The 27,964-nt window shown below is 37.0% G+C and overlaps 2 protein-coding genes and 1 long non-coding RNA gene across 9 annotated transcripts; 1 reads left to right on the forward strand and 2 right to left on the reverse strand.

Moving 5' to 3' along the window:
* Positions 1 to 362: 362 nt before the first annotated feature.
* Positions 363 to 24,388, forward strand: SMIM11 (small integral membrane protein 11). 6 transcript variants are annotated; one of them, XM_087937602.1, is made up of 5 exons: positions 363 to 401; positions 2,392 to 2,519; positions 5,498 to 5,606; positions 6,734 to 6,911; positions 9,830 to 11,723. In XM_087937602.1, the coding sequence occupies exons 3-4, from the start codon at positions 5,586 to 5,588 to the stop codon at positions 6,899 to 6,901; spliced, it is 189 nt and encodes a 62-aa protein (XP_087793728.1). In that variant the 5' UTR covers positions 363 to 401; positions 2,392 to 2,519; positions 5,498 to 5,585; the 3' UTR covers positions 6,902 to 6,911; positions 9,830 to 11,723. The 6 variants fall into 6 exon arrangements, with proteins under 6 accessions (XP_087793728.1, XP_087793731.1, XP_087793732.1 ...); XM_087937605.1 differs by lacking the exons at positions 2,392 to 2,519; positions 9,830 to 11,723 and adding an exon at positions 24,254 to 24,388; XM_087937606.1 differs by lacking the exons at positions 2,392 to 2,519; positions 9,830 to 11,723 and adding an exon at positions 12,336 to 13,890.
* C7H21orf140 (chromosome 7 C21orf140 homolog) lies at positions 14,061 to 19,005 on the reverse strand. The gene has a single exon (XM_026700550.2). The coding sequence runs from the start codon at positions 15,102 to 15,104 to the stop codon at positions 14,343 to 14,345; it is 762 nt and encodes a 253-aa protein (XP_026556335.1). The 5' UTR covers positions 15,105 to 19,005; the 3' UTR covers positions 14,061 to 14,342.
* LOC113436257 (uncharacterized) lies at positions 19,100 to 27,956 on the reverse strand. Of its 2 annotated transcripts, XR_015744352.1 has the most exons (4): positions 27,542 to 27,956; positions 24,738 to 24,966; positions 23,870 to 23,962; positions 19,100 to 20,596 (listed from the first exon to the last, which is right to left on the reverse strand). It is a non-coding gene; the product is annotated as an uncharacterized LOC113436257 (long non-coding RNA). The 2 variants fall into 2 exon arrangements; XR_003374050.2 differs by lacking the exon at positions 27,542 to 27,956 and having other exon boundaries at positions 24,738 to 27,403.
* Between the last annotated feature and the right edge of the window lie 8 nt (positions 27,957 to 27,964).

Genomic DNA, 27,964 nt, shown 5'->3' on the forward strand with positions numbered 1-27,964 from the left:
AAGAAGTGACTGGACAGCCACTTATCAGAAATGGTACTATAGGGTCTCCTGCTTAAGCAGAGGGTTAGTGACCTACAAGGTCCCTTCCAACTCTGTTATTCTGATCTGTTATTTTATTAAGAGAGCTACAGTACTTTAATAGCGAGGAGCCATTAATCACAGGGAAACTACTAGAGCCTATTGAAGGCCTTCAATACCGATGATAGTAAAAGGGGAAGCCTTTCGTTAACACAATTCGAATAGTAAATCTCAATTCCCCTCGCAGGACTAGTACCGAAAGGGTTAACATCTACGTTTCCCCCCCACCCCTTTGCTGACGTTATTGGACTCTAGCAGCAAGGATTCTGGGAATCGTAGGCTCTAGTAGTTTCCCTGTGATTAATGGCTCCTCGCTATTAAAGGTACTGTAGCTTTTGCATAACAAATTACGCCGCGTTTTAGGATTATTTACCAGCAAGTCTAATTTAAACAGAAAGCATATCATGAAAAGCGACGGTGCTGTGGACCTTATGTTTCATATTTTAACCTTTACATTGCAGTAAGATCAGTGATTTGTAAATTCTTTGGTCTACAATTCAGAATCTCATAGCAGTAAATCTACATTTGGAGTTAAGTTTGTTGGACACAAAGGCACGTATTTTGAACCAGCATGCGTGGAATTCAGTTACACAATACAGACTAGGTAGACATAAGGGAAGTTTTCTTTGTTTCCTACTTGCATAAGATTTAACCGTTTTCCGAATCATCGATGTAAATATTGTATGTTGGTGTATGTTGCAAGCCAGGCCAGGCCAGGCCATGTAGTTTTCTCCGGAAATAAATAGCGCTTATCTCATGTAAGAGGTGGTTAAAGTTTTGGGAGGAGTAATCAAAATAGACTTCTAAATATAGAAAATTGTACTGAAAGTGTTCTTAGGACTTCAATTCTGTATGTTTATGGAATTCTTACAAAATAAATGTCAATTTTACAACGAAACTTTGCATTTTGTGTTACTAATTAAAATATTTACATCCTCACAGTCTAAAGTTGCAGTTCTGTGCCTAGTAACAAATTAGTTAATCACATTGGGGTTTATTTTAGTGTGAACATACACAATATCTACTTTGAAAGTCACACAGAATCATAAAGTAGCTAATCTAAAAAAAATCAGCACATATAACTAATTCAGGATATCTTGCAAACCCAAGAAAGTTTGTTAGGGCAGATTGAAACAGGATGGAGAATATCAAACAATGAGGGCAAATATGTGTACTATAGCTAAATTAAATGATTAGAGCAGTTTAGTATGTTATATCCTTATATGGAAATTTGCTTGTAGTGTTGGGTGAGAGTTAAACCAATTCTTAAAAAAAAAAGAATTAAAAGGCAACAGGGCTAAACTAGCTAACAAGCTACACAATCAAACATGAATATTAAACACTAGCTCTGTACCCATGCTTCGCTAGGAAACTATGTGATTGGGCTTAGTTTTGGGGGAGGAAAATAAGGGGGGGGGAATTGTGCCTCTGCCTACCAGCATCCATCAGCATTCATCTGACTAGCGTCCTGTCAAGTGTGTGAGAGAATTGAGGGATGTTTGGAAACTGAAGCAGCATTTGCTGTGTGAGCAAGGAGATAGCAAGGAGCCTAGGCGTGGCTTAGCTCAACTGTTCTGTACTAAATCTGGTTGCTGCTGTGAAACTAAAACTGAAACTCCTCTGTGTTTTGCATTTGGAACAGATTTCTTTTCAGGTGGGGAGGGGGAGTAGAACTCCTTAGCATCAGAGCGTGTTAATAATAATATACGAATACTAATGCTCTGATGGTCATTTCGAAAAATCCTTTCTTAATGAGCACCTAGAAGCCAAGAGGAACATATGTGCCAAATTTCAAGTTTGTAGGCTTTACAGTTTTGGAGATTTTGCGATGATGCATGAGTGGTATTTCGCTTGTATGTATATAGATGTATGTATATCACTCCTGGCCTGAACTCCTCTAAAGATACCTACAACTTGTGTTACAAATAACAGTGTTACTTCATAGAACCATAGAATTGAAGGGTTTGGAAGTCCAGCTCCCTGCACAGGGTAGAAATTCACTATAGTAGCAGTATGTCCAAGTTGCTAGCTTATGCCCATTGCCCCAGTTTATCAAGATCCCATTGAATCTTGGTATTCGCCTCAAAGGTGTTTTCATGATCTGAAATTTTTATATTTTCTAATCATTTAAGTCTCATAGAATATGTTGAACAATACAGGACCCAAAAAAGAAGCTTTCAATTTGCTACTTGATTTCCATACAATTTGATATGGAGTATCAGTATACTAATTAGGTACAATTGTTCAGAGCTCAGATTTCACATAATGGTAATATAATCCAATCTACATTGTGCCTTTCTTTTCCCCTATTAGAATCTCATGGAAGATTTACTATCCTGTTGGCTTATATTCCAAGCTCCAATAATGGGCTAACTTTGATCAAGGACTTCACATTTTGGAAAGTTCTAACATTTGATACACAGCTGAACAAGTTTTTGAAGGTAGGCTGCACTCAGCCATGCCAAAGCCATTCTCTGATGGAGCCATAAGAAAAACTAAATTTAATTTTATTTATTTAAAACTAAATTAATATGCACATATATTTTCCAATATATTTTCAGTACTTTCTTTCTTCCAGCCTGGTGTTTTCATTTTATTTTATGTCTTTGCTAAAAGCCTTAAATATAAATATTTTTTAAGGACCTAGTAACTGCAGCTGTTTAAAACAACAGCCTATTTTCCTTACAGCTGCTCTCTGTATCTCCTATGTGATGCCAGAAAGCACATATGGGTGCTTTAAATAGTTGTAGATCAATGCTATGTTTGCATACCCATATACTATGAAACATCTTTTGAAAATCAATTGTGAAGCATTGTATAGCTTTAGGTTATAGATAAATACCAATTATTCATAATGCTATTTTATTTATCTAGGTTATTACATTAACAGGACTTTGTGGATTAATTTGGATGCCCCTGACCCAGTTGGTTTTTTATAAGATCTTGGAAACCTGGTTCCTGCCTCCCCCTTGTGGCTTTGGGCCAGAACATTGGTTGAACACATTCTGAAATGACCTTGCACTGGACTATGTTGTTGTTTGGCTATATTGTAGTGTTTCATGTATTTTGCTATTGGTTTACTTTTTTTTTTAGATATATATATAAGTCTCTCAGAGTCTTATTTGTGAAGTGGGCAGAAATATAAATCTTCCAAATAAATAAACAATATAAACTCCTGGCATAGCATTAGATCTTGTTATTTTATTAGGAGAAACTTTGCAGCTATAGGAAAACAAACCATGATCACATATCAACCCGCTAACTGACCTTTTTGGGGAAAAGATAAATAGGGAACTCTTATGTCTATATGGTTCTAAGGGTCTCAAGAAGATAATTTTGAAGTCTTTATGAATTAATCATACTTCAAGGCTGTAACAATATATTTTTCCAGCATAAAGAAGAAGGTTATAGGGTTTTTAATAATGAAAAGCAATTATTGCTAGAGTCTTTAATGTTAGTTACTGTATAAGAATAACTCATCTATTTGTCAAGTATTACTCCCCAAAATTTGTTCTTCATAAAAACTATATAGCAATAGCACTTAGACTTATATACTGCTTCAAAATGCTTTATAGTCCACTCTAAGCGGTTTATAGAATCAGCATATTACCCCCAACAATCTGGGTCCTCATATTATCCACCTCAGAAGGATGGAAGGCTGAGTCAACCTTATAGTTTCCCAATAATTGTACACATATAGATATTCTCCTAAGAAAGACATAACCTCACTTTAACTTTGTTATTCAGGTTTGAAGTTTACTAACATTTTGGATTGACCAAGAGCCTTGTAGTTGTTCAGTAATCAAATTATTCCTCCTTATAAAATATAGCTTGCCTAATAATTGTGCATACAGTGTAGATTGCTATTGGTTAAGAATTGGGAGGGTAAGCTGAAGCTTAGTTGTTGACTTCCAGCTTGGCAAGTAATATACCAAATTTGGAGGATATTGAATAGTTTATCCTTTGGCCAAGTTAGTGGTTGTAACTGAAGCGTAGCTTCTTAAATTTTTGCAACTGCCTTATGGCCATTAGAATCTGATGGTTCAATTCATCTAGAAGCAGATAGATAGATGTATGTTTTTAGAGAGAAATAAGCAGTAAATGCCCTGGGACTCTCTACCATTTTACCAACCATCTAACTGTGGTGTCCAGAGGGGATGGGGGGAGGTATCAGAATGACAGAAGGAGTTTTGGGCAGTCATAATGCAAGCACTATCCCATTTCATCATTTTGATGATGGCAGGAAGCTTCTGTTGGTGCCCATGCCTTAAAGAGGCCTGAGTTTCAATATTTTGCCAAAGAGAAATCTATAATGGGAGATGCATCATTCAGGCTGATCAAGGTCTTAACAAGTTAAAACTGTTCCCTAATGCAAAGGGCAAACTTGTTTGGCATTTGTTCAAGTCTAATAACTTATTCCCAATAAACTATAGTAGCCTTTCTTTTAAACAACGTATGTCTGCTTTATTTGATGATATATTCAATCATTATTGTTTAAAAATGCATTCATTCCCAGCATTAAAATTAATGGTCCCTGCTAGTATTGCACATACAAGGTATAAGAAGCATTACTGGAATTTGTATGGAGACCCTGGGTTGTAGAAACTGAGCAGAAGTTAGTTGTGATTCTCTCCTCTAAAAACAAGTTAGTTGTAATTGACACCCTACAGTATGGTTTTCAGTAGGGTTTATATGCAGTTAACTTTAAATGGATTGGAGCATATAGCTGTGCTATTATCACTTGACTAGTATTTTAACAAACGGATTCATTGTTGCCAGTGAGGTTTTCTCTTTTTGTCCCCGTCCCCCCCTTAAACTGAATAACCGTTGAATAGCCATTTGCCGATGAATCTGATCCCTGTCACCAATCATCAAGTCTTGGCTGTTTGTATTGCACCGGGTCACTGATCTTGTCACTCAGTGGAAACACATTTTGCTTTCTTGAATGTTCTGTATCTGAGGAGAAGAGTGCTGGGAATTCTTATGTATAGGAACATCCTCTCCTGCCCCTGAAATGAGATCAACTCCATCCTTTTGAAACTCCATAAGCCCTTAAGACCTGGTTATCATATCAGACCTGGGGCTCCCAGGGTAACAGAGACTTGCTTTGAGGGCTCTATTGTTGAAGGGGCCATTCACTTTATTTGTATCTTTTTGGTTTTTATATTTTTACTAATATGTTTTTCACACTTGCTATTTTATCTAATTGTTGTGTACCACCCAGAGTAATTTTTGGTAAGATGGCTGATTATATAAATTTAATAAATAACTAAATATTAAGCCCGCGTCACTAATATTGACATCTTGTTAATGAATATCTGTTGAAACAAATCAGTGAGCTATTTTGGCAGATGATTTTGCCCATTTATCTGTGGTTCAAATGGGTTCTTTGAATATATCACTTCTCTTCCTTCCCCAGGTGTCTTTTCACAAAAAAAGTATCTTACATATTTGCCCTGCATTCTTGTAACATCTGAAGCTGAAAATTACAGTGATACAGAATTAAGATGGTGCTCCTGAATTGGAAGGTGAGAGAATTTTTAATTTGTATCTTAAATTTTACTCTCCTGATTTCTTAGTCACGGAGTCTGGAAGAAACTATCCTGTATATTTAGTATACATGGATACCTATTTTGAGAGAGTATAACATTCTAGAAGACTACAATCTATACTGTAACCCTAACCCCAACCCTACAAAAAGGTGCCAGGTTTTGACCTTCCTTGCCAGCATTGGTCAACTCTGAACAGGATCTGTACCCAACATGGTATCTGCCAGGACTCATTGTTTAAGTGGGGTCTTGTCTGTACCCCTCAGTGTGACTGTGGTGCTCCTCAACGATATCTATCACATTGAGTCCAAATGTCCATCAAGAGCTTACACCCGCCCAATGTCTGATTTTTTTCAACATAGACCTCCCTGTCCTTGAATGGCTAGGTGGACTGGACATTAACATTTGAATCACAATAGGTCCATGCATTTGCCATATGCTAAGTAAATAAATACACGTACTGTATGATTTGTGATTTTGTAAAAAGATTGTAACAGGTTCTTCCTGTGGCCTTTTTATCTTGTTTCTTGACTGGCTGTGCAAGAACATATCTCAATCAATGACTACACATTCTGTGTGTGTGTGTGTGTGTGTGTGTGTGTGTGTGTGTGTTCTTGTACTTTATCCTGTGGTCACTTATCTTTGTTCTATAAAGAACAAATTCTGTTTACATGATTTGGATTTGATGCATGTGTTTTGCTTTCACGCTTTTTAAAATTGTAGCCTTTTGAATAAAGAACTACATAATCATTCTGTTCTTCTTTTAATGGAGGATGTTAAAGCCAGCAAAACCTTTATTGGAGGTTCTCTATGCTTAGCTTTTTAGTGAGCCTATTTGGAATAACCATCACAAATTAACCCTCATGAAGCAAAGAATTTTTAGATAATTAATTATAAAGTACCTGTACAGTATTTTAACTGAGATCATCCTCATAAGGCATTTTAATGTGATAAAATTATAAGTATTCCATGACTACGAAGGCCTTCTGAATCATAGCTATTTCAAGGAAGTAGTTTGAGTTTTACAAATTCAAATATTCATTTTCTAACTATTCGGTTTATATTATTACATTAAAATAACTCAGTATTTTTTTTTTCTGTTTTAGGCATTGGAAAATTTTCCACTTCTAATGTACATTTTAGCTGCTAAAACTTTAATTCTTTGCTTAGCATTTGCTGGGGTAAAAGTATATCAAAGGAAAAGACTTGAAGAAAAGCTGAAAAAGGAACAAGCAGAAAAGCAGAAAAAAGAAATGGAGAAAAAAGAAAACTGAAGATCTAAAGGTATATTTGCACTGGAATCAATGATGTTTTATAATAATTTAAAAGGAACATTCCGTTGATAGAAACAATACATGAAGGGAGTTGTGAAGTGACATGACCCATTCTACGTTCAGGTTGGTCAGAAGACCTCCTCTTCCCCCCCTTTCTTACATGAAGAATTTCTACACTTGTGCATATAAACAATTCCTTTGCAAGCTCTGAAAACCTGGATGATTTGTGTTGCTGATCCCCATATACACAGCCACATGGCCTCAATACACAAATGCATACACATTGATTCTTGATTTGTTCCAGGACTGAAGGTACTTTAATCTGTCAATTAAGTGGTGAACAGCTTCCCAATACATTATTGGGACTAAAAGCATACAATCTAATAAAAGTGAAACTAGAAGTGGGTTGGTGTTTACAGTGTAGTATGAGTTGGAACAGGCTGTTATGGCATATACAGTAAACTATAATTAAACAATCAGTGGTTCATTGTTGAATTTAGCCTTTCAGGGTGTGGGAGTGTTTTTCGTAACTCACATTCCTCTGAATAATTTCATGCTTGGTGAAACAGTTTACTGGAACTCTTTGGAACCTCAGTTTAGATTTTATATGTCTAGTAGGTATTTGAAAACTTCAACTGTCATAGTAGAAGGAGCACTTTCAAATTCCTATTCTCCCACCCCTTTAACTATGATTATTACCCCATAAATAATATGTACTGTGAGATGAGTTATTCTTTTCCTATACAGAAATACGTTGGTTTGGGAATATTAACATGAGAAAAAGATCCTGTCAGGTATCTTCCCATTGCCACCTTTCATTCTTTGACTTTGCCTGATTAAAGACAAAACTCTTTCCAAGAAAGAAAAACAACAACACATGTCTTCTCCTTCAGGTGATGATCTTCCAGTCTTTCTGTTCAATTGTAGTAGACAATTGGCTTATGCCAAGATCATCATCTGGAGGCTCACTATGGGAAAAATGTCAACTCAGATATTTAACTTAATACATAAAACATGTTGGAACTGGAGCAGCAGAAGAATATATTTGAATTAGGCACATCCTGATCCAGGCATATTATTTGAATAAGCTGCACTGCTTGTTTTACTGGGCCTCTGGGGCAACCTTGTAAATGAAGGCTGAAACAGCTCCAACTCTTTTTTTAAAATGAAAGAATCAGCGTTGCAATTTCAGGACATTCTAAAGAACTGGAAATAATTGCTTTGATTATATGTGGAGTATTTGTTCCACATCCCCATGCACTTAATACACAAACACACACATATTCAGATATATATAGACCTCAGCCTATGAGAACAGAACATTGACCAACAGTTTACTAAATATGTGCAAAATGTGATTAACATGCAAAAATGTGATTAACACTCTGACAACTGAGAACAGTAATTTATGATCTGAGAGCTTAGGAAGTCTTCTTTTATGATTGTCCTTTTGATTGGCATATTTTATTATTTGATACATGATAATTGCTGCATTCAGAACTTGTGTGAATGGGAGATTTACAAAGGTGAATTTCAGAACACGAAACAATTTTGGTTTCCTGGGAAAACAATGAAATTATGAAATATTATATAGTGCTTTGAACCTCAAATGGCATATGCATTCGTAAACTGGCTTGAATGTTGCCTTCTGATAACTTTTCAAATGATTAGGTTTCTCGAACTATTTTATTTTAAGCATTCCAAAATAAAATAATATTGTGCTAAAACATCACATCACAAAATCTGAAGAAACAATAAGAAACAAATCTTGAAACCCAAATATAATTTACATTTTGCAAATTGAATTTAAGAAAAATATTTGAATAAAAATCGAGTAGTAGCAGGCAGAATGGGAACTAATTGAACCTCTTCGACAGTAGATTCCATATCATGGGAGCCAATGAAGATAAGACTACACTTCATAGATTAGATTAGAGTGGTATCTGGAGTAAGACTTTTAAAAGTAAGACTTTAATCTAGGGCTGAGCATTTGCTACCCGTATATAAGGTTTTCTCTTTACTTCCTTCGGCCATAGTGGTGTAATGGAGCTGTGATGGTGCAGTGATTAGAATACTGTACTGCAGGCTAATTTTGCTAACTGCCAGCTGCCAAAAATTTGGCAGTTCAAATCTTACTGGCTCAAGGTTGACTCAGCCTTCCATCCTTCTGAGGTGGGTAAAATGAGGAGCCAGATTGTTGGGGGCTATATGCCGACTGTGTAAACCACTTAGAGAAGAACTCTGAAGTGGTATATAAGTCTAAGTGCTATTGCTATTGTTTCCTAGGGGGACTTATCCTAATTTTGAAATCCCTCTATCAACAATCAGTTTAGACTTTTGATAAAAATGGTCCGTTTCTTTCTTGATTTTATTTTCTAACAAGAAAGGAAGGAAAGAAAAGGGAAAAAAATAGATCAAAAAGGAGATTGGATTGTGCAATTCACATTCCACCCATTTTGTATGCAGCTTTCAGATTAGTTCCAGCACTGTGTGCTTTCAAATGGATAAAGATTGCGTATTGAAATGTAACCTACCAGGTAGGGTAACAGTGCCCTTTAGCTTATATTATAAAACTTTGGCACTGTCTTCTGCAAACAAAATAAAGATGTCAAGTTGTGTACACAGTAGGCTGGGAGGAAGTAGCAAGAAAAAGAAGAGTGAAACCTCAAGTCATTGTCTTCCTTCCCAATCCTAATTTTTTGTCTGCAGAGAATAGGATAGGCTGAGATTTGAGCTGTGAAATTGAAGCCAAGCAGACAGGTGGACCTTAGGTACAGTAGCATTAGGAGTTGTAAGGGATTGCAGTATCACTTAGGAGCCCATGATATCAAAGCAGAACTTTATTTCCCAACTCGCATGTTGCTTTTTGCATGAGAAGATGTAGACTTACTAGCTGCTGCAAATAGAACCGTTCTATTTTGTGTGCAGATTTTCTGACATGTTGCAGCCGACTTGGATGCCTTTCTGGGAAGCATTGAAGATTTCACTGAAATGGAGAACTATGTTGGAGAAATGAATTCCCTAAGATCAAGATTGATTTGAATAATGTATTTTAATTTTGTTGTTTTGTTACAGATAGTAGCAGGATATTGTCAGTTATTTATTTAGTAAATCTTCCTTTGCAAAACTGGTATCATTTGGAATCATACATGTTGTGTTCCTTTTGTTCAAGGACCTTCCAGTGAGGTAGATAGATTTTTCTCCTATGCAAGAGGAAACTAACCTTCTTTGCAGCCTAGTAGTTGCTCATGAATACATTCTACTGAAAATAATTAAATTAGATTGGTCTTGACTGTTCTATTGGTTTTAAAACTACACTTTGAACTGGAAAGGAAAAGGAACCAGGTATTACATCTACTGCTGTCTGTCTCTCCCAATAAAATAGATAATGCTTAGCAGAACAGGTATGCTCTATGGCTGCAGTCCCTAACACTTCATTCCCCAGTATCTGCTTTGAAAAATTACTTTGGGGCAACTACAGAGGTACAGTCTTAAAATGTCACATTTGATCAAGTCATTACTCTTCACCCTGTCTTGAAGAAACAAACTATATGTACTGTGTTTCTCCAACAATACGCCCCCCCATAGGAAGACCCAGCATGTTTTCTAGGCATAAAATGAAATTAAGCCCCTCCCTCCCAAATTTAGGCCTAATTTAAAACATGCGAAATGGGGAGGGGGAAGGTGGGGGGGAACTTGCCATTTAGGAGTGCCCCGCGGGCAGCTATGCCTCACCATCAGCCGCTCCTAACAGCCAATCATGGTGAAGCACGGAGGGCTCCCTTACCCGGGTCAGCAGGTGGGCGGCGTCAGCATGGATGTCCGGAAGCGTTTCAGCCGCTTCTCAGGCCTCCGTAGCTTCCATGGTTTCCATCGGTGCTGGCGCCTCTCTCGCCAGCGCCATCTCCAACAACCGCATCTGAGTCACTCCTGCTTTTCCCCTGTCCCAGTAACAACAGGAAAAAAAAGATTTTGAGGTACCAGGGAGTGCCGCGCACTGCTTTTTGGTTTAATCCTGAGCGGTTGGGTGGGCGTGAGAAGAGCCGAGCAAGCGTCTCTCCAACAACAGCGGCAGCAGTGGTGGGAACCGTGGAAGTTATGGCGGCATCTCCCCCGAGAAGTGGCTGAAACGCTTCCATGGTTCCCACTGCTGCTGCCGCTGTTGTTGGAGACGACGCTGGCGAGAGAGGGACAGCTGCAGCTCGGCCTGGGCACTTGGAATGCAGGAACGGGCTGCGCACCAGGACTTTTACAAACTTGCAGAGCCCAAGGCTGGAGCACCAAGGGTAGCAGCAGCAGAGATGCTCGCTTAGCTCTTCTCACGTCCACCCAGCCGCTTGGGATTAAACCAAAACGCAGCGCACGGCGCTCCCAGGTACCTCAAAATCTTTTTTTTCCTGTTGTTACGGGGACAGGGGAAAAGCGGGAGCGACTCAGATGCTGTTGTTGGAAACGGCGCTGGTGCGCAGGGGAGGAGAAATTAATTTACCCCCCAAAAGACATCCTAGCCATTTTTTCGGGACTCAAAAAAAAAAAGACCTGGCCTTATTTTGTGAGAAACATGGTAGAAGAAAATATATAAATGCTAAAGTCTAAAATCTGCAATGCTGGGATTCCTTTGAACTGAGTTATACTTCCAAATGAGCAGGCCTGCAAATGACTTCACTCGTACCTTTGGGCACAATATATCACAAAATTAAAGGCTGTAGTTCTTTGTACTCTTGCATGGCAGAAAGTTCCATTGAATATAATAGGACTTGTTTCTCAGTAAATATTATAGTCTTGTGCTGCAACTTTACTAAATTGAAGAAAAACTTCATAAGCTCTTGTGTTGCTTTTTCTTGGTCTTGAAGTTAAACTTGAATATAGAAGTTTAAAATCCTTAATATAGGCTCTAAATTAATACATAGTTTAAAAAGAGTATGATTGTTTGCATTGCCCTAATACATTTTAAATTACCTAATTCATAGCTCATTTTCTAATAACCAAGAGAGATAGTTCTCTCAATGGGAGATGATATATTGCCTTAGCAGATTTTTTACAAACTTCTTCCTTTGCCCCTTTTATACAAGTGAAATAATGACCCTACTGTTACTGTATAAGGCTCATTAGGTTCAGTTTTAATCTTCATGTTTAAACTAAGAAGCCACTTAAATGTAATGTGATGATTTGAGTTATTCTTGGAGCCAGATTAGTTATAAAAGTACTTTAAATTTGCACAGAGTACAAGTCATATCAGCAGGTACATTTTATACAAATGAAAATGGGAGATGCTGAATATTTGTTTTATAATTCTGCTGTTTCCAGACAAAGTGCGTCAATTGGGAGACAAGTTTTCATATTGAGAATCTGATAAGAATTTTACTTTGGCTCTTTTTAAATTTCCATTTGCATTCAATGTGACTTTTAAAGGATTCCATTTCTCTTTTTGTAGCTTGGAGACATATTCTTCCATTTGCTGCTGAGAAAACTGATCTCTGCTATCCAATTTATTTTGTTTTAATTAACAAGTTGGGAAAGAAGTCCATGGACCAGTCTCATCAGTCATCCTAGCTAGGGCTTTTGAGAAAACAACTGGACAACATTTGGAAGAACCTATGTTGCCAATCCCCCTCCCCCCCCCCGCTTAAACATGAATCAAGAATGAGAGGCACTGCTTGCACTAGAACAAAAAGGTCTGTGGCACATTAATATCATGTACTGCCATCCTGTGGAAATGTGATGATTTGCTGTGGCTAACCATGATGAAAGTCACCCTTAATAGAAAAACATATCATAGGCTGACAATGGAGTCCTGTAAATGTTTGGAAATGACTACTGCTAAATTCAAAAGGTCTTTTTATTATTGCTGGTATAGCAGAAACGTCAAGAACCACTTGTATCCTCTCCATCTAAAGATGGATTTGAAGGGTACCAGTATCACTATTTTAAGAAAATTTTTGGATAAACGGATATACAGTAAAACATGTGGGAGTCTTTTAAGAATATTGTTCCCATTTAACCCTTCATCCAGCTAAACTAGCATCTCCCAATGTGTCAATTTCCAGAAGAGAGAAAAGTCTTTTTGGGTGATACTGGCAAACTTAGTATAAGCATAACTCCAAGGGGAGAAATGGTACATAGAAAGTCTGAAATGAGGAAAAAGGGAACCAAAAAGGAGGTGAGGGTGACCAATAGCACAGAGAACTCTAGAGGGAATTTGTGTTAATTGTAATTCATTTTCCTTGTATAATGTACCTCATAGATTTGTTTTTCGCCTTATTTTTTAAAACCATGGAACTATGCCCTGGATGTGGCCAATGTTCTGCCAAATGCATCCGATTTGGAATTTGAGTCTCTACCACAGTATTCATATTTTGTGTTTTCAGGGGTATAGCCACAAAACATCTTTGGAAGCTATTTGAATATATGAATTGCTAGAATATAATTGAGGCTGATTATTACTTCAGCATCACAATAGTGGTTTCAAATTTAAGCACAAAAGTACCCCGATTTATTTAGCATTGGTTGGACTCTTCCGTTTATTTTTATTCTTCTGAATTGTACTACCAAAAATAAAATGTACTCATTTTAGGAACCTGAAATATAAAATCCGTAAATCTCTTGGTCACCTCAAAAAGTATTGGATGTTTGGTGTAATTGGATGAAATTTGACCAGAATAAGTCAGCTTAAAATACAATGCAGGCAAGGGCCAGGAATTCTAATTTGTAACTAGATTTAAGGAGAGAAAAGGTTTTCAGAAAAGTGTGTTTGTAAAAAACAAAGATTTAACCATACTTCTCCCTCACCCACCTATTTATTGGGGTGACCACCTCTGTCTCTTGACTGACTTAGACTACTTCTTTGTTATTCATGAAAATGTGGAAAGATTCTAGAAGAGAAGGAAATCTCTCTAATGGAACCCATCAATTTTTTTTGCTCTTATAATTTTGTTTTAACACTGTTATGAGAATCAAGGTGATACAATTAAAGTGTACATCTTCATGAATTTGGGATATGGATTACATCTTTGTTTTTCTTAATTGTTAACTTAATTTTTAATTTATTTAAAATAATATATTTATTTAACTTAATGTAATTTAATTTAACAAAACTTAATTTCTTAATAAGTTACTTAATTAAATTTATTTTAAATTAAGTTATTTAACTTAATGTAATTTGATTTAAGAAATATTAATTTCTTAATAACTGTTCTTATTTTTCTTTTTTCCTATCCTCAAAGTATCTACATATTTACAAATAGCTGTTTGTCCACATAATGACAAAATTAAATTAATCTACTTAAATGGCATGTGACTCTAATACTATAACACTAAAAGTTTTTTTAAAACTATTTTTTATTATTATCATTGACCTAGAATTATAAAGTGAAAATGCACGTTTAATATATGAATTAGCCAGTTTTCAACCAAAGATCACTTGACAAATGTCTGGAAGCTGTCAGGAAAACTTATCCAAATAGTAATTTTCCCATCTCCGCACTTTGTTAACAGCCACTTTCCATTTGGTTGGGCTTGTTTTCTCTATTCCTTTCCCAATCAGGTCACTGAAGAGGATGCACTGGTATGAATAGGTCCTTTCCAAGGATGTCAGAGAAAAGTCTTTTCGGTTATTGATAATAAACCATTTCAAAGATGACCAGACAGCATCCATAGGATGCAAGTAGTTGTAATCAAAAGGCACTGAAAGAAGTTCGTGACCTGTAGCCTTGGCAATTTCAGGGCATTGTTTGATGTTCAACAAGTAGGGGTGAGAAATGGCCTGAGGATCGATTATGTCCCCTTCCTGGTTAAATGCTTCAGTCTTCACCCTTAAGCGTTTTTTCTCTTTGACCACAATGGCACACTTCCCATAAGTAATAGAGAGAAAGTCACAGAATTCCTGAAACATGTCGTCCTGCTGCCCTAAGGGTAAATCATCCCTTAGATATACTCTGTATCTCCAGGGTACCCATCCTTGGCTGTTGCCAGCATGTACAACTGTCCATATAGGCCAGTTGAGATTATCTTCATAAGGAAACTTGTCTCCTGTTACGAGACTTTCAGAAAGATCAGTTTCACCTAAAAATATAGTCTTGTAGTCGTTAAGGTGCAGAGTTCTTAAATTTTTTAAATATTGCAGACATAGTTTTCTTGATGTAGCGTCGTGGGAACTCCGATGAATAATGTGTTTTAATAGTGGATTTACAATGCGCTGCATCATGGATTTCCTAGCAAAATTGAACTGCACAGAAAATTCTAATGATGCCCAGGGATATTGATGATCTCATAATGGATATCACTGCCTGTATTTCTTAGTAATACTGGAAGAAAAAAAAACCTAAAGGCGTCAGGAAGGGCATCCGGCCAATAAAGGCTCACCTCCATTCAGTTGCCCCAACTCCACACTGAATAAAGGGATTAAAGGGTCATCAAAAGAAAAAAAAGTGAAACAAAAGTTGAATTATGCATTCATGTGTCATGGATAAATAATGCTGGACAATAAGGATTTTGCTTCCTGAACACTTTTCGGTGTAATAGGTTTATGGCTGCTAATTATGAAAGCAACCTATAATTTATCATGTACTGTTCTATAGAAGTCTTCTGCCTATTTTTACACAATGACAATATACACCTTTCAGTAACTGTTGGCTATGCTGCACGCATGAAAGAAATATACAAAAACATGGAACTACTGTAAAAGCACATCCAATACACCAAGTATAACTAGAATATCTATGGAGGTCTAAAGGTAGTGGCTCTGCTGCATAGAATGCAACTTGCATATACCAAGTACTGTTGTTGCATAGACGAATGGAACAAACATGCAAGAGAGTCACATATTTTTTTAAAAATGGCCTCCCCAAAAGAATTTGGTTCTGGGACAGAAGAAACATGGCACATGAACCATTTGATGATGTGACAAAGACATTTTTGCTTCTGCTCACATAAATCTTGGATTGATGAAAAACAAAAGTTTTTGTTATTTGGGACAAATGTTTTCAAGAATAATTGATGCCAAGATTAAGGAGGGCATTTTTGTGGGTCAATAGATCAGATACAGTACATTATCAATGATGAGCAGTGTGAAGATCTGTTTGTGCGGCCAGAGAGAATGACTATATCACACAGGAATCTTGAAAAATATGAAATCAACTTTGAATGACAATAATGTATTTAATCACGTAAAGTTTTTGACATGGTGCATGAGTTCAACAGAGCTAAAAGTGTTTTGCTGCTGAATTTCATTTCTATTCAATCTCCAATGCATCTTGCTGCAGTGTCCAACAATGATCAGCCAGCATTGATGGATTCCTGTTGCCCCAATATCATTTTTCCTTTGTGGCAATGTCCTGGTGAAACCTTTCAACAAGCTTGTCACTGATAGCCTCTAGTAAGAAATCCAAGTGTGAATGCAGAAAATGAATCTTCAATAACATGTTGCACTAAATGGTCTTGCATGCTGTAAGATGTTTGTCAACCGTGTGAATGTAGCTTGATGCTCTATAGTTACCAAGAAAATGGTCAACAACATTCTTGAATGCAATTCTGAAATTATGTTCAGTTTGTAGAGGTCTATCATCAAATTAAGAAAAAAAAACTTGAAAAAAATGTCCAATGTGATGGGGAAAGTGAAGTGCATCTGAAAAAAAGTAAACTGGAACAAACAGCATGATTTATCCTGATAGGAAGCCAAAATATTATACTCCAAACCATTACCTCTGGATTGGTATGCAAGGGATGGGAATGAGGCAGAATCTTAACGTTTTCTAATAAGAATAGAAGTAACAGTTGGTAAGAAAGGCCTGGGTTAATGATGCAAACATCTGCAAACACCCCTGCTGAAAAGCAAGAATGTATCTAAAGATTTGCCTGAAGGTCGGCTATTACTAAGCAATGCTTCTTTTTCTTCCGTCTAGTTTTCCTTTGGGGACAGGGTGTGTTAAATTCAGAATAATTTTTCCAGCTAAGTTTATTTTTTTCAATTAAGTGCAGTGAATGACTCCTTGGTGCATCTTAATTTCTTATAAAAGTCTCCTAAAAGTGAGCATCAAAGAAAAAAAAATCCAACATAGAAGAATGGTTTATAGGCTACATTTGTGAAGCACAAAAGCAGTCAAAATATTAACTGTTGTGGAAAATTCAGAAGTTCAGAACCCAACACAGAGGAGAAAGAACCATGTTCATTGTAATAGTCATTGAGTGCCTGTTTTCCACAAATGAGGAATTCTGAAAAATGAGAAAGTAAAGATGTTTGAGAACTACATGGTAGGAAATCCTAGGGATCTGATTTGCTGGCCACTTAGGGGAAACTAGGCAGGTCTTTGTATATCTGAAGTTATTTCAGTTGTTAGGCAAAATGGCCCCTTGAAGAGTGGCGACAATGCTGGGGAAGTCTGTTGTTAAGATGGAATGGAGATGGAATGTCAAAGGTCATCAGGCTGATTGAAGATGGAATGTTGGGGTTTCTTATCCTTTTACTATACAGCTACCCAACTACACAGGTTGTCTTTGTTTAATGATGTGTTCAGAAACCAAAATTTCTAAATCATTTCTAAAGAATTCAAATCTGATCTCAGAGAAAGAAAACTTATATGCCTGTGGCCAATACTCCTTTTCTCAGCAAGGTACTTGAATGGATGCTGGCTCATCCACTTCAGGCTCTTTTGATTGAGACTGATTCATCTAGATCCGTTTCAGTCCAGTTTCAGGCTGGCAGAGGTCATCCAGGGAAGTGGGCTAAGGTGACATCAATATGCAGAAGACACCTAGTTCTACTTCTCCTTTTCATCTAAAGCACATGAGGTATTCAGCATTCTGAATCAGTTCTTGGGCAGGATAATGGACATGGATGACGGCCAATAAACTGGGATTCAGTCCAGGCAACACCAAAACATTGCTTGTCAGTGATGCATCGGTTCAGCTAACTGATGTCATACCTATCCTGGAAGCATCTGCCCTTTAAAGGAGCATGTTCATACTTTGAAAGGGATGGATATTCCTAGGTCCATCACTATCATTACAGATCCAGAATGGCTCAGTGGCATGGAGTGCCATTTATGATTTATCAATTGCAACTTTACCTGAACAAAAACATTCTCACAATAAGTGACTCACGCCTCAGGTAACTTCAGATTGGATTATTGTGTTGTACAACAGGCTACCTTTGAAAACAGTTCAGAAATATTTTAATTCAAAATATGGTGGCTAGATTGCTTCCTGGGACTGGTCAATAAATTGATCATGATGGTTCTTTGCTATCCATACTGGCTGCAGGTCCATTTCTGGATCAGGTTCAAAGTGTTGTTTTTGATCTTCAACTTGTTAAACAAGTTAGGATCAGGAGCACCATTTCCCATATGTATCTACGCAGTCTTTAAAATTTTCCATTGAAGTTCCCCTCCAGATCTCATCGCCAAAGGAGGTAAGATAGGCCTCTACAAGAGGGAGAGATTTTTCTCTGATGGAACTCCATTAATGGAATTTCTTCTTCCTCAGAGGGGCTTGCCTGGCATCCATGCTAGCATCATTTTCACTTCAGGTGGAAGCCTTTTCATTTTCTCTGCCTTTTAAGCTGGATATTAAGTATGTTTTAATCCCCTTTTAATTTCTATTGTTTTGGTCTTTGACTGACCAGCTTTCAGCTGCATAGTTTATGGGTGTTTTTATTTTGAATTTTACTGTACTGAACATGCTTTTGTTTTTACTTTTATTGAAACCACCCAGAGAATTTGGCTATAGGGTTTAAAGAATTTAGTAAATAAGTTATAAATAGTGAGGGTAGCAGCAGATTTCAGCGCACACCATCTGGCCCCTCGTGCAGCCTAAGGTGATTAGCCCATGGCCTGGTAATGGGCCACAGACCACAAGTTGGGGATTCTTGATCTACATGAGAAGAATGATGTCTACTTATAATCCTTTCTTTTCAAAGTGGTTTCCCCCTTCCCCTTCTTGATGATGTATAAGCAGTCACTAGAATGAAATACTGTGTTACAAGAATTGTGGGCTACAGTAAAGAACACCCTCAACTTCTCAATCCATCTTTGTTTTGACAATGTGTGGCAGGGGTGGGCTGCTACAGGTTTGCCCAGGTTCTGGAGAACCCATAGATAGTGTTATGGCCGGTTCAGAGAACCGCCAAATCCCACCCTTGGCTGGCCCCACCCAACCCACCCCACCCCACCCACCCCGTTCCGCCCCTCCCAGGAGTCTCCACGCAACCCGTTTTGGATGCGAGGTAAGTGCAGAGCCCACCTGGAGGCTTTGGGAGGGCAAAAAACAGGCCCCCCCAGAAGTTCCGGAAGGCCAGAAACGTTTCTGGCGTCCGGAGGCTGGGGGAGGCAGTTTTCACCCTTCCAGAGATTCGAGGAAAGCCTCCGGAGCCTGGGGAGGGCAAACCCCCCCTCCCCCCATGGTGCAGGAGGCCAACAAGGCCATGGCCATCATGGCCATGCCCACCCAACAACTGGGAAGAGAACCCACTGCTGAAATTTTTGAAGCCCACCTGTGATGTGTGGTACAGAAAACACATGACCTGGATTCATTATATAATGCCAGGAATGCATAACTTTTCCTTGGCGAAGATCACACTTAGCTTTTGAATGGTAAGTTAGAATCTAAACTTGACTTCAGTTCGTTTCCATTTAAATTTAGTTAAACTTCAGTATAATTAACCTGCCTATTCCCTAGTCATGGGTTTTAATAAAGTTCCTTATTTTGTCACATTAAACATGGCAATTTGACAATTTTCAGATTCTGCTAATTTTCAGGGAAAACTTGCAGCTCTGGGTTCCAGGTTCCCTTTGTTTTGAATTTTCTATCTATGGGTAATGGGCCAATAATAAACCAGGGCAGGAAAGTTAGATTTCTAGCCAATGTTTACTTGATTTGACTCTTTCAGTCTTTATGTATTTCTTTTAGATTGTGAGGAGGTCTCCACAATTGACACAGTTACAAGAACAAAAGTCTTTACAAAACCCACAATTAAGGGGGAAAAAAAGGAAGATAGCTTACTTAGTCCACGTGGGACACATCACAAAAGCGTATATCAGCATGAATATAAAGAAATCATACAAGTTTGAACTGGATTACCAAACTATTAGTGGAAACTCAAGGGAGTTTAGAATAGGAAAACTATAATGCAATTTAGAAAGAAACAATTTTTTTCTTGCACAGTAGATAGAAAGGTTGCTCCAAATGAGGCTTGCCAGGAATGGCCCAAGTTAGTGCAATCAGATCTAATACTTTAGATGGCAACAAAATCATCCATAGTTAAAAATAGGTCATGATACTGCACCTTCATACATTTTTCTGCACTGATTCCATGCTCGGAATTTCTGCCATTGGGCAACTGTCAGTCTTTTGGCACTGGCAATCTGTGTTAGCTTCTATTGTAACACCTTTTCCAGCATGTACCATTATGCTGTTGCAGGAACTTATCCTCTTTCTTGGAAATTTATTTTGGAAGAGGTAATCCATGTAGTTTTCCCTCTGCCTGAGAACAATATTGCTGAGCATCATAGAGAAAAGGAGAAAACCAAAAAACCCAATAATAATCAGGATGTATAGGGAAGCCGAGATTTCTTCCTGCTGTACAAGAGATGGGTTTGTATAATTCAGTTTCCTTTCCCTGTCTTGCATATAGATAGATAGCAAACTCTTCAGAACAGATTTGACTTCCGTGGGATTGACATTCATTTTATAACATCATCTGAGCTGCAGAAACAAAAACAAAATAATATTCAGGTACTTGTTTGACTACTTCCCATTAGGATAAGAGAAGCACACCAAATATCCACAAATTATTTTTCTTCTACTATCTTTTTCTCAAGGAACTGCATGTGAAATGCAAGTATTGCTTTAGTAGCAATTATAATAGCAGACATGTGCCAGTGTGATGTGAAAATTAGGACTGGGTGACTGGGCAAACAGTAGAAAGAGTGATAAGCACCTTTTCCAACTGACCCCTGCGTCCAATTTACACAATTGTGGAGCAAAAATTAGGGAAGACCCTAACTTATAATGCCTAGAGTCCAGAAAGAAAAAAAATGTAAATGTAATAAATAAAGAGGACTTAACTTATCAAATTTGTGCTACCAATTACAAACCATTAGATTATTTCAAAGTGCTCCTTAGGTCTAGAAACTTAATTCATGATAATGATTTGTCTTCCCATGTTCTGTGAAATCAGAAGCTAGATTTATATCAAAAATATTAATTTCTAGAATACCAATACTGTCAAGCCAAGCCTAAAAATAACACGGAACAATCCAATAATTTGCTAACACAATATAGACAGAATCTTACCAAACTAAACCTATAAAACTCTGAACTCTAACAGATATAAACTGGGGAGATGCTAGTGAATAATTACGCTTGATCTCTTCCTTTTTAAAAAAAAATCCAGCTCTGGACTATGCTCTTTCTGTTCTACCCCTTCCCCCCAATGTGCCACTTCATTGTAGCCCATCACACCATCTCTCCCTCTGTAGATACACTCCCATCACATCACTCAACATAGAAAACTCCTGGAAAGAATTACTTTGTTCTTGGTACCTACATGTTTCCTCCCCCGTCCCTTTTTTTTTTTACTTAATACGGACAAACCATTTCCTCATAAGATAGGACATGTTTATTTCTCATATCCCTGCTTTTCAGATACATTGTCTGATCCTGACAATAATAATATGTTTCTCATCAACATCACTGAAATTGTTAAGTCAAATATCAGTTTATGCCACATGTAGATTCAGAGATCCATTCATTGTAATAACTCAAAACTCTAATTTTTATGTTTAGAATTACCCCCCAAATCCCAATGGTTTTATCTAGTAAGAAATCTATTAAGAAATAAGCCACATATGGAAATAAGTAAATATTACACTTACAGCTTCCCAAGGCCATAGATGCCTTGGGAAGAGATCATAGTGAGGCAGCCTGCTCAGTATACACTGCAGCTCCAGTTGGAATCATCCCTTTTCTTATCAAACATCTCACCTGCTCTCTTCCTGTCTGGTCTCCACACTTGTTTTGTATCATGTACTCTTCTGACTCTATGTCAAATCTTACTTTTGAATGTGGACAGCAAGGCACTTCCTTCCATGGACTATTTTGGATCCCTTTTGTGAGGTCCAAATAGGAGTTATCATTGGCCATGAGGAATTGTGGGAACATCCTGGATGATTCAGTTCTGCTATTGCTAGCAACTCATCTTCCTCCTTTGGTATTATTAGAGTTTAATGGGAGTGTTTGCTGTGTGTGAGGCTTGTGATTGAGCCAGTCAACAAAATCAGCACAGCCCACTGTTTTACATATTATAGAATCCATAAATATTTGTCAGCCAAAATAATAGCTGCAAGAAACTAAATTAAAAATGTGTTGAGCAGTATAGTGTCTGTGCTTCCAGGAAGATAATATTGTAGCGACCTTAGCCAAATAGTTGTGAAATTCCAGATAAACTTCCTAGTTCTTATAATGAAGCATACTTTTAATAGGCCTATTTATTTATTTTCATGAACCAGGAAAGGTTTTTCAGACAAACAAACAAAATGACACAGGTTTAAGTCATCACCAAATGAACATCACTATGCCTAGAATCATCAAAATCCAGGAGCCAGAGAACCTTTACAAAATTGTCTGACACATGGTAATGAAATGTTTAAGAAATTATATCATCTTCTAGTCCCTTTTTTGTTTCACCATTTCCTTGATCAGATAAGATTAGTGACAAGGCTTTACCGACTTTGTGCCCAGTGAAGCACCTATTAGTAACTCCGTGCTTCACTTTGCTTCCTCTGAGTTGTATGTACACATGTCATTTTCCCTCCTATCACAAAAAATAAACTGAATTACAAGTGTTCCTAAAGTTTCTGTGTTAATCACTATGACAAACTCACATTGCTTTTCAAATGCCTAATGATGGTATTGAGGTAGACAGTGTCAAAAAAAGTCAAGATGGAAAAAGGGACAATGTAATCAAAGCTCCATCTCTTGTAATATGTAGATGCCCATAACTAGTTTAGCAGTAATTTTGGATTTGGTTTCTTAACCTAATCATGCTATTACCAACGTCCTAGAACAGGGCTCTTCAAACTTGACAACTTTAAGACTTTTGGACTTCAACTCCCAGAATTTCTCCTCCAGTCATGTAAACTCAGAAATTCTGGGAGTTGAAGTCCACAAGTCTTAAACTTGCCAAGTTTGAAGACCCTTGTCCTAGAAGGTGGGAAACCAAGAATCTCTTCCAGGGAAATGCCATTCACTGATTTGATACGGCATTTTCCTGCCCGTGGATACCATGCCACTGGAACAGCAGATGTCAAATTGATAACTATTCCAAACCACTGATGATAATATGTAATAAATTGGGTGTGTGTGTGTGTGGTGTCTCACCATATCCCATTACAAGAACAGAAATGATAATTATTTTATGCCAAACTTATTTTATAAATACCTTATCCGTTATATCAACTTTAGGACCCCAACAATATTTTTTGGTGTGGTGTCATTCTGAGCTCTTTAGTACAAAGAATAATGGAACAAAAGTATTATTACCAGCAGTTGGGATTTGAAATTATCTCCACATGGTGACTATTTTGCATAGATGTGTTCCCTTCAAAACTGTTGAAGTTCACTCCAGCTTTACAGTCTGCAAATGTGGTAGATTGGGTTGTGGGACACTGCAGCTCTACAATTCATTCCTGATGATTTATTAATTTAAATATAATGTTGTCATAGATAATTATGGTCAGATAAAACCAGAAGATAATTCATCAGAGGTACACAAAAAAAAATTTTCCGGATGCAAAGAGGTGGTAAGGACTAAGGTTTGTCATAAGCATTGCATTCAACTTTCCTGAAATTGAAAGATGGAAAAGGAAAAGAATATCACAAAATTCTGCCCCTTTCAGTGACTGCTAGTCATCCTTGATCGGAAAAGTCAATACATTTTATCTTTCTTACTTAAAATACAGTTTTGTGTCCATTTACCTTCAAGACTTTTTGTCCAAAGGGTGCTGCAAATGGTAATTTGCATAGATTGGGAAAATAACTGAACTCACTACCCGTAGCTTTCAGTACTCCCTAGAAAATGAGAAAAAATGGTTATTCTATTGATAGAGTGTATGGAGATGCTCTCTGTTGGGTCTCAGTCAGTGGTTTATTATGTAGAATATCTAATATTGTAAGCCAGGAAGGAAGAATTGATTTATGTGGTTTTTGTAGAAATGGCTTGTTTCTGTTCAATCCACTTTGATTGGACTTTGGGAATTTAGGTGGCTAGCCTTCGTGATGCTCTATATTTCATTTCATCCAGTATGTTGTTCCTAGTTTATATTTTTTATCTGGGAACTGTTTGTTTGTTTATATTTTTAGGAGTACAAGTTCCCAGAGTTTATGTTGTAAGAGGCATCTAAAGTCTGATAAACAAACCAACAAATAAATGCTATAAGAAAAGTGAGAATGGAAAGAAATTTAAATGGGCATTTAGGAAGAGCACAAAAAGCAAGCAGGTAAGTCACAGGAAGGTATTGTGACATACCCACGTATGTTTTGTCATTTGTCCCTTCCCCCACCTGCCACTTCCACAAACACTTACAATCGTGGAAATAAAAGTTGAATATATTCCTTCCTGTAAGGGTGGCATCATAAACTGTCCTTTGAGAGGAGTCATATTCTATTTCTATTTCTAATGGCTTATATTGCATCAGGAAGAACATTGCTTTGAAAAGCAGGATAGAAATAGTTGTAACAAATAAAATCAATACAGCAGAACATCAGGGCCTCCTAATAGCCTCTTAGCCCCAGTATCACCAACAGTTTTGTATCATTTCAAATCATGACAAGCACATTTGCATACCTGCTAACTGTGGATGGGGCAGCCTTTGTTTTGGAGGAGTCTTCATGCTTAAAAACTCACCCCAGGAAGTCCTGTTTGTTTTGTTTTTGTTTTATTTACAGCAAGTGATAGCAGGGGAAAAGGAGGAGTGCTGGTGTTCCAACTCCAGAGAGACTTGGCCTGAGCTGCTGAGCTTCTTGGAGCACTGCTCTGGTACCAGATTTGATAGGAGGTATCTTGTCTCAATAAACTGGCTTATTCAAAGCAGAGCATGTTATTTTCAAAAAAGCAGTTCAATGCTCCAATCAAGCATCTTTATGTTCGAGATTTTTTTTCTAATATTATTTGAATATTATTTCAAATACTTAACAGTACTGTGTTAAGAAACCAAATAGACATTTATAGCCAAGGCAATGCCAGCCTGATACTAGAAAATTAGCCACCCTCTGTGTTGGGAGATATTGAACAATCAACCAGGGAAAAGTAGGGGGCAAGTAGCACTGATAATTTTACAGTGACATCATTAAAGCTGAATGGACATCTAGATGTGATGAGTCCAGAGGCATTAGGAGATTGCATATCAACATATGCCAAGACTGCATATCAACATTTTAGGAATTAAAGAACTGAAATATATTGGAATTCCCATCAAAGGAACCCTCTGCAGATCCCATCAAATCACAGGGGGGAAAAAACCAACTAATTATTATTATTTAAAAAGTATGCAAATGTTTCTTTTTTTATTTGTAAAATTTGGATGATTTTTAAAAAAATTCTGATTTCCATTTTTCCTGGGTAGATACCTGGTTATATAAATGTGTAAACAGGTAAATATGTACAAATGTTTGGACACAGTCTCAAAAAGATAGATCCTCTCAATTCAAGTTGAAGGCTAACTAATCACTGTTACAGTGATCTAGTATATGTTCTAACCACAGATACAAAGGAAGTGGAAGCTGAACAATTCCATTATAACTTGCAACATCTTATTGACACTACTCCAGAAAAGATGCCATAATAAATATAGGGCACTGGAATGCTAAAGGTGGAAGTAAAATAGCTTCTGGAGTAATGGGAACATTTGGCCTTGGTATTTGAAAGTGAATAGGGGACAAATAACAGTTTTGCCAAAAAAAGATGCAGTGTTTTTAGCAAATACTTTCCTATATCAACCTAAGAGATTACACAAGATCTCCACTGGACAGACAAACCCAAAATCAAATTATCTACACATATTACAAGCAAAAATGGAAGCTCTAGTGTCATCAGTCAGCAAAAAAAGAACACAATGTGGGTTACAAACACCTAAAAGAACAACTTAGAACAGAGAAAACAAAATAATGAAATATGATCAATATTCATTATGATTATGTGATGAATAGATGGAAGTAAATTAGACTGATAAACGTGTCTAGAGAAACTGGAAATAAAATAATGTAAAGAATAAACTGGCAACCTCAATATATTCTACACAGAGTTATTAATACCAGACGAGTAGGACTGAGTTTCCACAGTGGGCAAATATCATTATTCTCTCTGCAAAATTAGGTCTACTTTGATTATATCAATGAACTAATCATTAGTCACACACAGTTGTATTCTGTTCTACCTGCTGTTGATAGTTATATTGTGGTCAGTGACCACAATAAAAAATATGTGTGCATGTATGTAGGAAAATTTGCTAAACAAAATGTGAGTTCTAGAGAAAATGAAGTGGCAGGGATTTATATTTAAGCAATGCAAAAAAATTTAGTATAAGGATTAAATGGAAAAGAGAAGAGAGTTATTTAAGAATTTACCAAGTTTATATACTAACTTATATGTGGAATATGTAATGACAAATGCAGACCTACAAGAAATAGAAATTAGAATTAAAATCAGTAATTCAGTGTATTAGTAATCTCAGATACTCTGATGATACCACTTTGATGGTAAGAAAGACATAAGGAATCTCTTGTTAAAGTAGAAAAGTACAAAAAAGCATCCTGTTGCGCTCTCTCCCCCCCCTCCCCCCCCCCTACTGAAACATTTACATGGTGACTGTATCCATGGAATAAACAGATGTCTGTTTCTTTACTAAAGGCATAGACAAAAATGTTGATTGATTGATTGCAGGGATATCATATTGATTACAAAACCACATATTGTTATGACTGTAACTTATTACTGTGAAAGCTGAATGTTGTGAAAGGCAGAATGAAGAAAAAAAAATGATGCTTTGGAATTGTGAAACTGGAGGCAATTTTAAGAATACAGTACCTTGAGCTGCAAGAATTAATTATTTAAGAAAAGATAGAGAAAAGCTAAAATCTACAGTGGAATCATTAATAAAGAAGCAAAAGTCTTTGAGACACTTGAAATGAAGACAACAGCCACTGGAGAATATGCTAATAATAGGAAAGCTGAAGGCAATTGAAAAGGAGAGCTCAGAAGACAAAGTGGTTCAATGCTACAACGGGTGAAATAAACAAGCACTTCCAAAAACTCAAAGTAACAGTTACTGACTGTCTATCCTGCTGAAATGTCATTTTATCATAAAAAACTAGACATGACTGAATGACTGAACAACAGGTGGCCGAAAATTCCATTAAAAAAAGAAAAGAAAATTAGATTGTTTTCCATATAAATATAACATTAGGACATTTTCATTTAATGAATCAATGAAAATTAATCAATGAAAATTAAGATCTAGCAAAAGAATAAAAAGAAAAAGTCACTATTTCTTTTGTGTGTGTCTTTGCTTTCTGAGATTGAAAGAAATCCAAACTAAGTCTAAATCTAGTACAGTAGCATATGAAAAAAACAATGCACAGTAGTATACTTACATTTCATACTAGTCTATCAAGTGTGAAGAACTGCCCTTTCAGAGATACTTATGACAAGCCTTGAATTGGCCGTGGCAAGAGCATAAGAAAGGGGGCGTGTCTTCTCTTTAATTCTAAGAAATATTCAAGGAAGACATGTGACAAGTTAGAATTCTAAACATGGTTACTCATCAATGAGTCCTGCTGGCATCCATGAGGTGAGTTCAATTATGAATTGCTTGAAGAAGTTTTACAGTTCACTGGTGGATTTTAGGATACCACAAGTTACTCCTTGCTTTATCTTCTAGAAACAGATACAGAATGATTCCTGCCTATTGCAAATGTTTAAGCACAGTGATGAGTTGAAGTTGGAGTACAATTACAGGAAAAGTACTTGAATGAACCATTACTCCCTGAGCCTCTGGTGTCTCTATTTACATAAAT

The sequence above is a fragment of the Pseudonaja textilis genome, chromosome 7, assembly GCF_049901715.1.
Source record: "Pseudonaja textilis isolate UNSWEBS1 chromosome 7, rPseTex1.2, whole genome shotgun sequence".
In the NCBI taxonomy this organism is placed as follows: domain Eukaryota; kingdom Metazoa; phylum Chordata; class Lepidosauria; order Squamata; family Elapidae; genus Pseudonaja; species Pseudonaja textilis.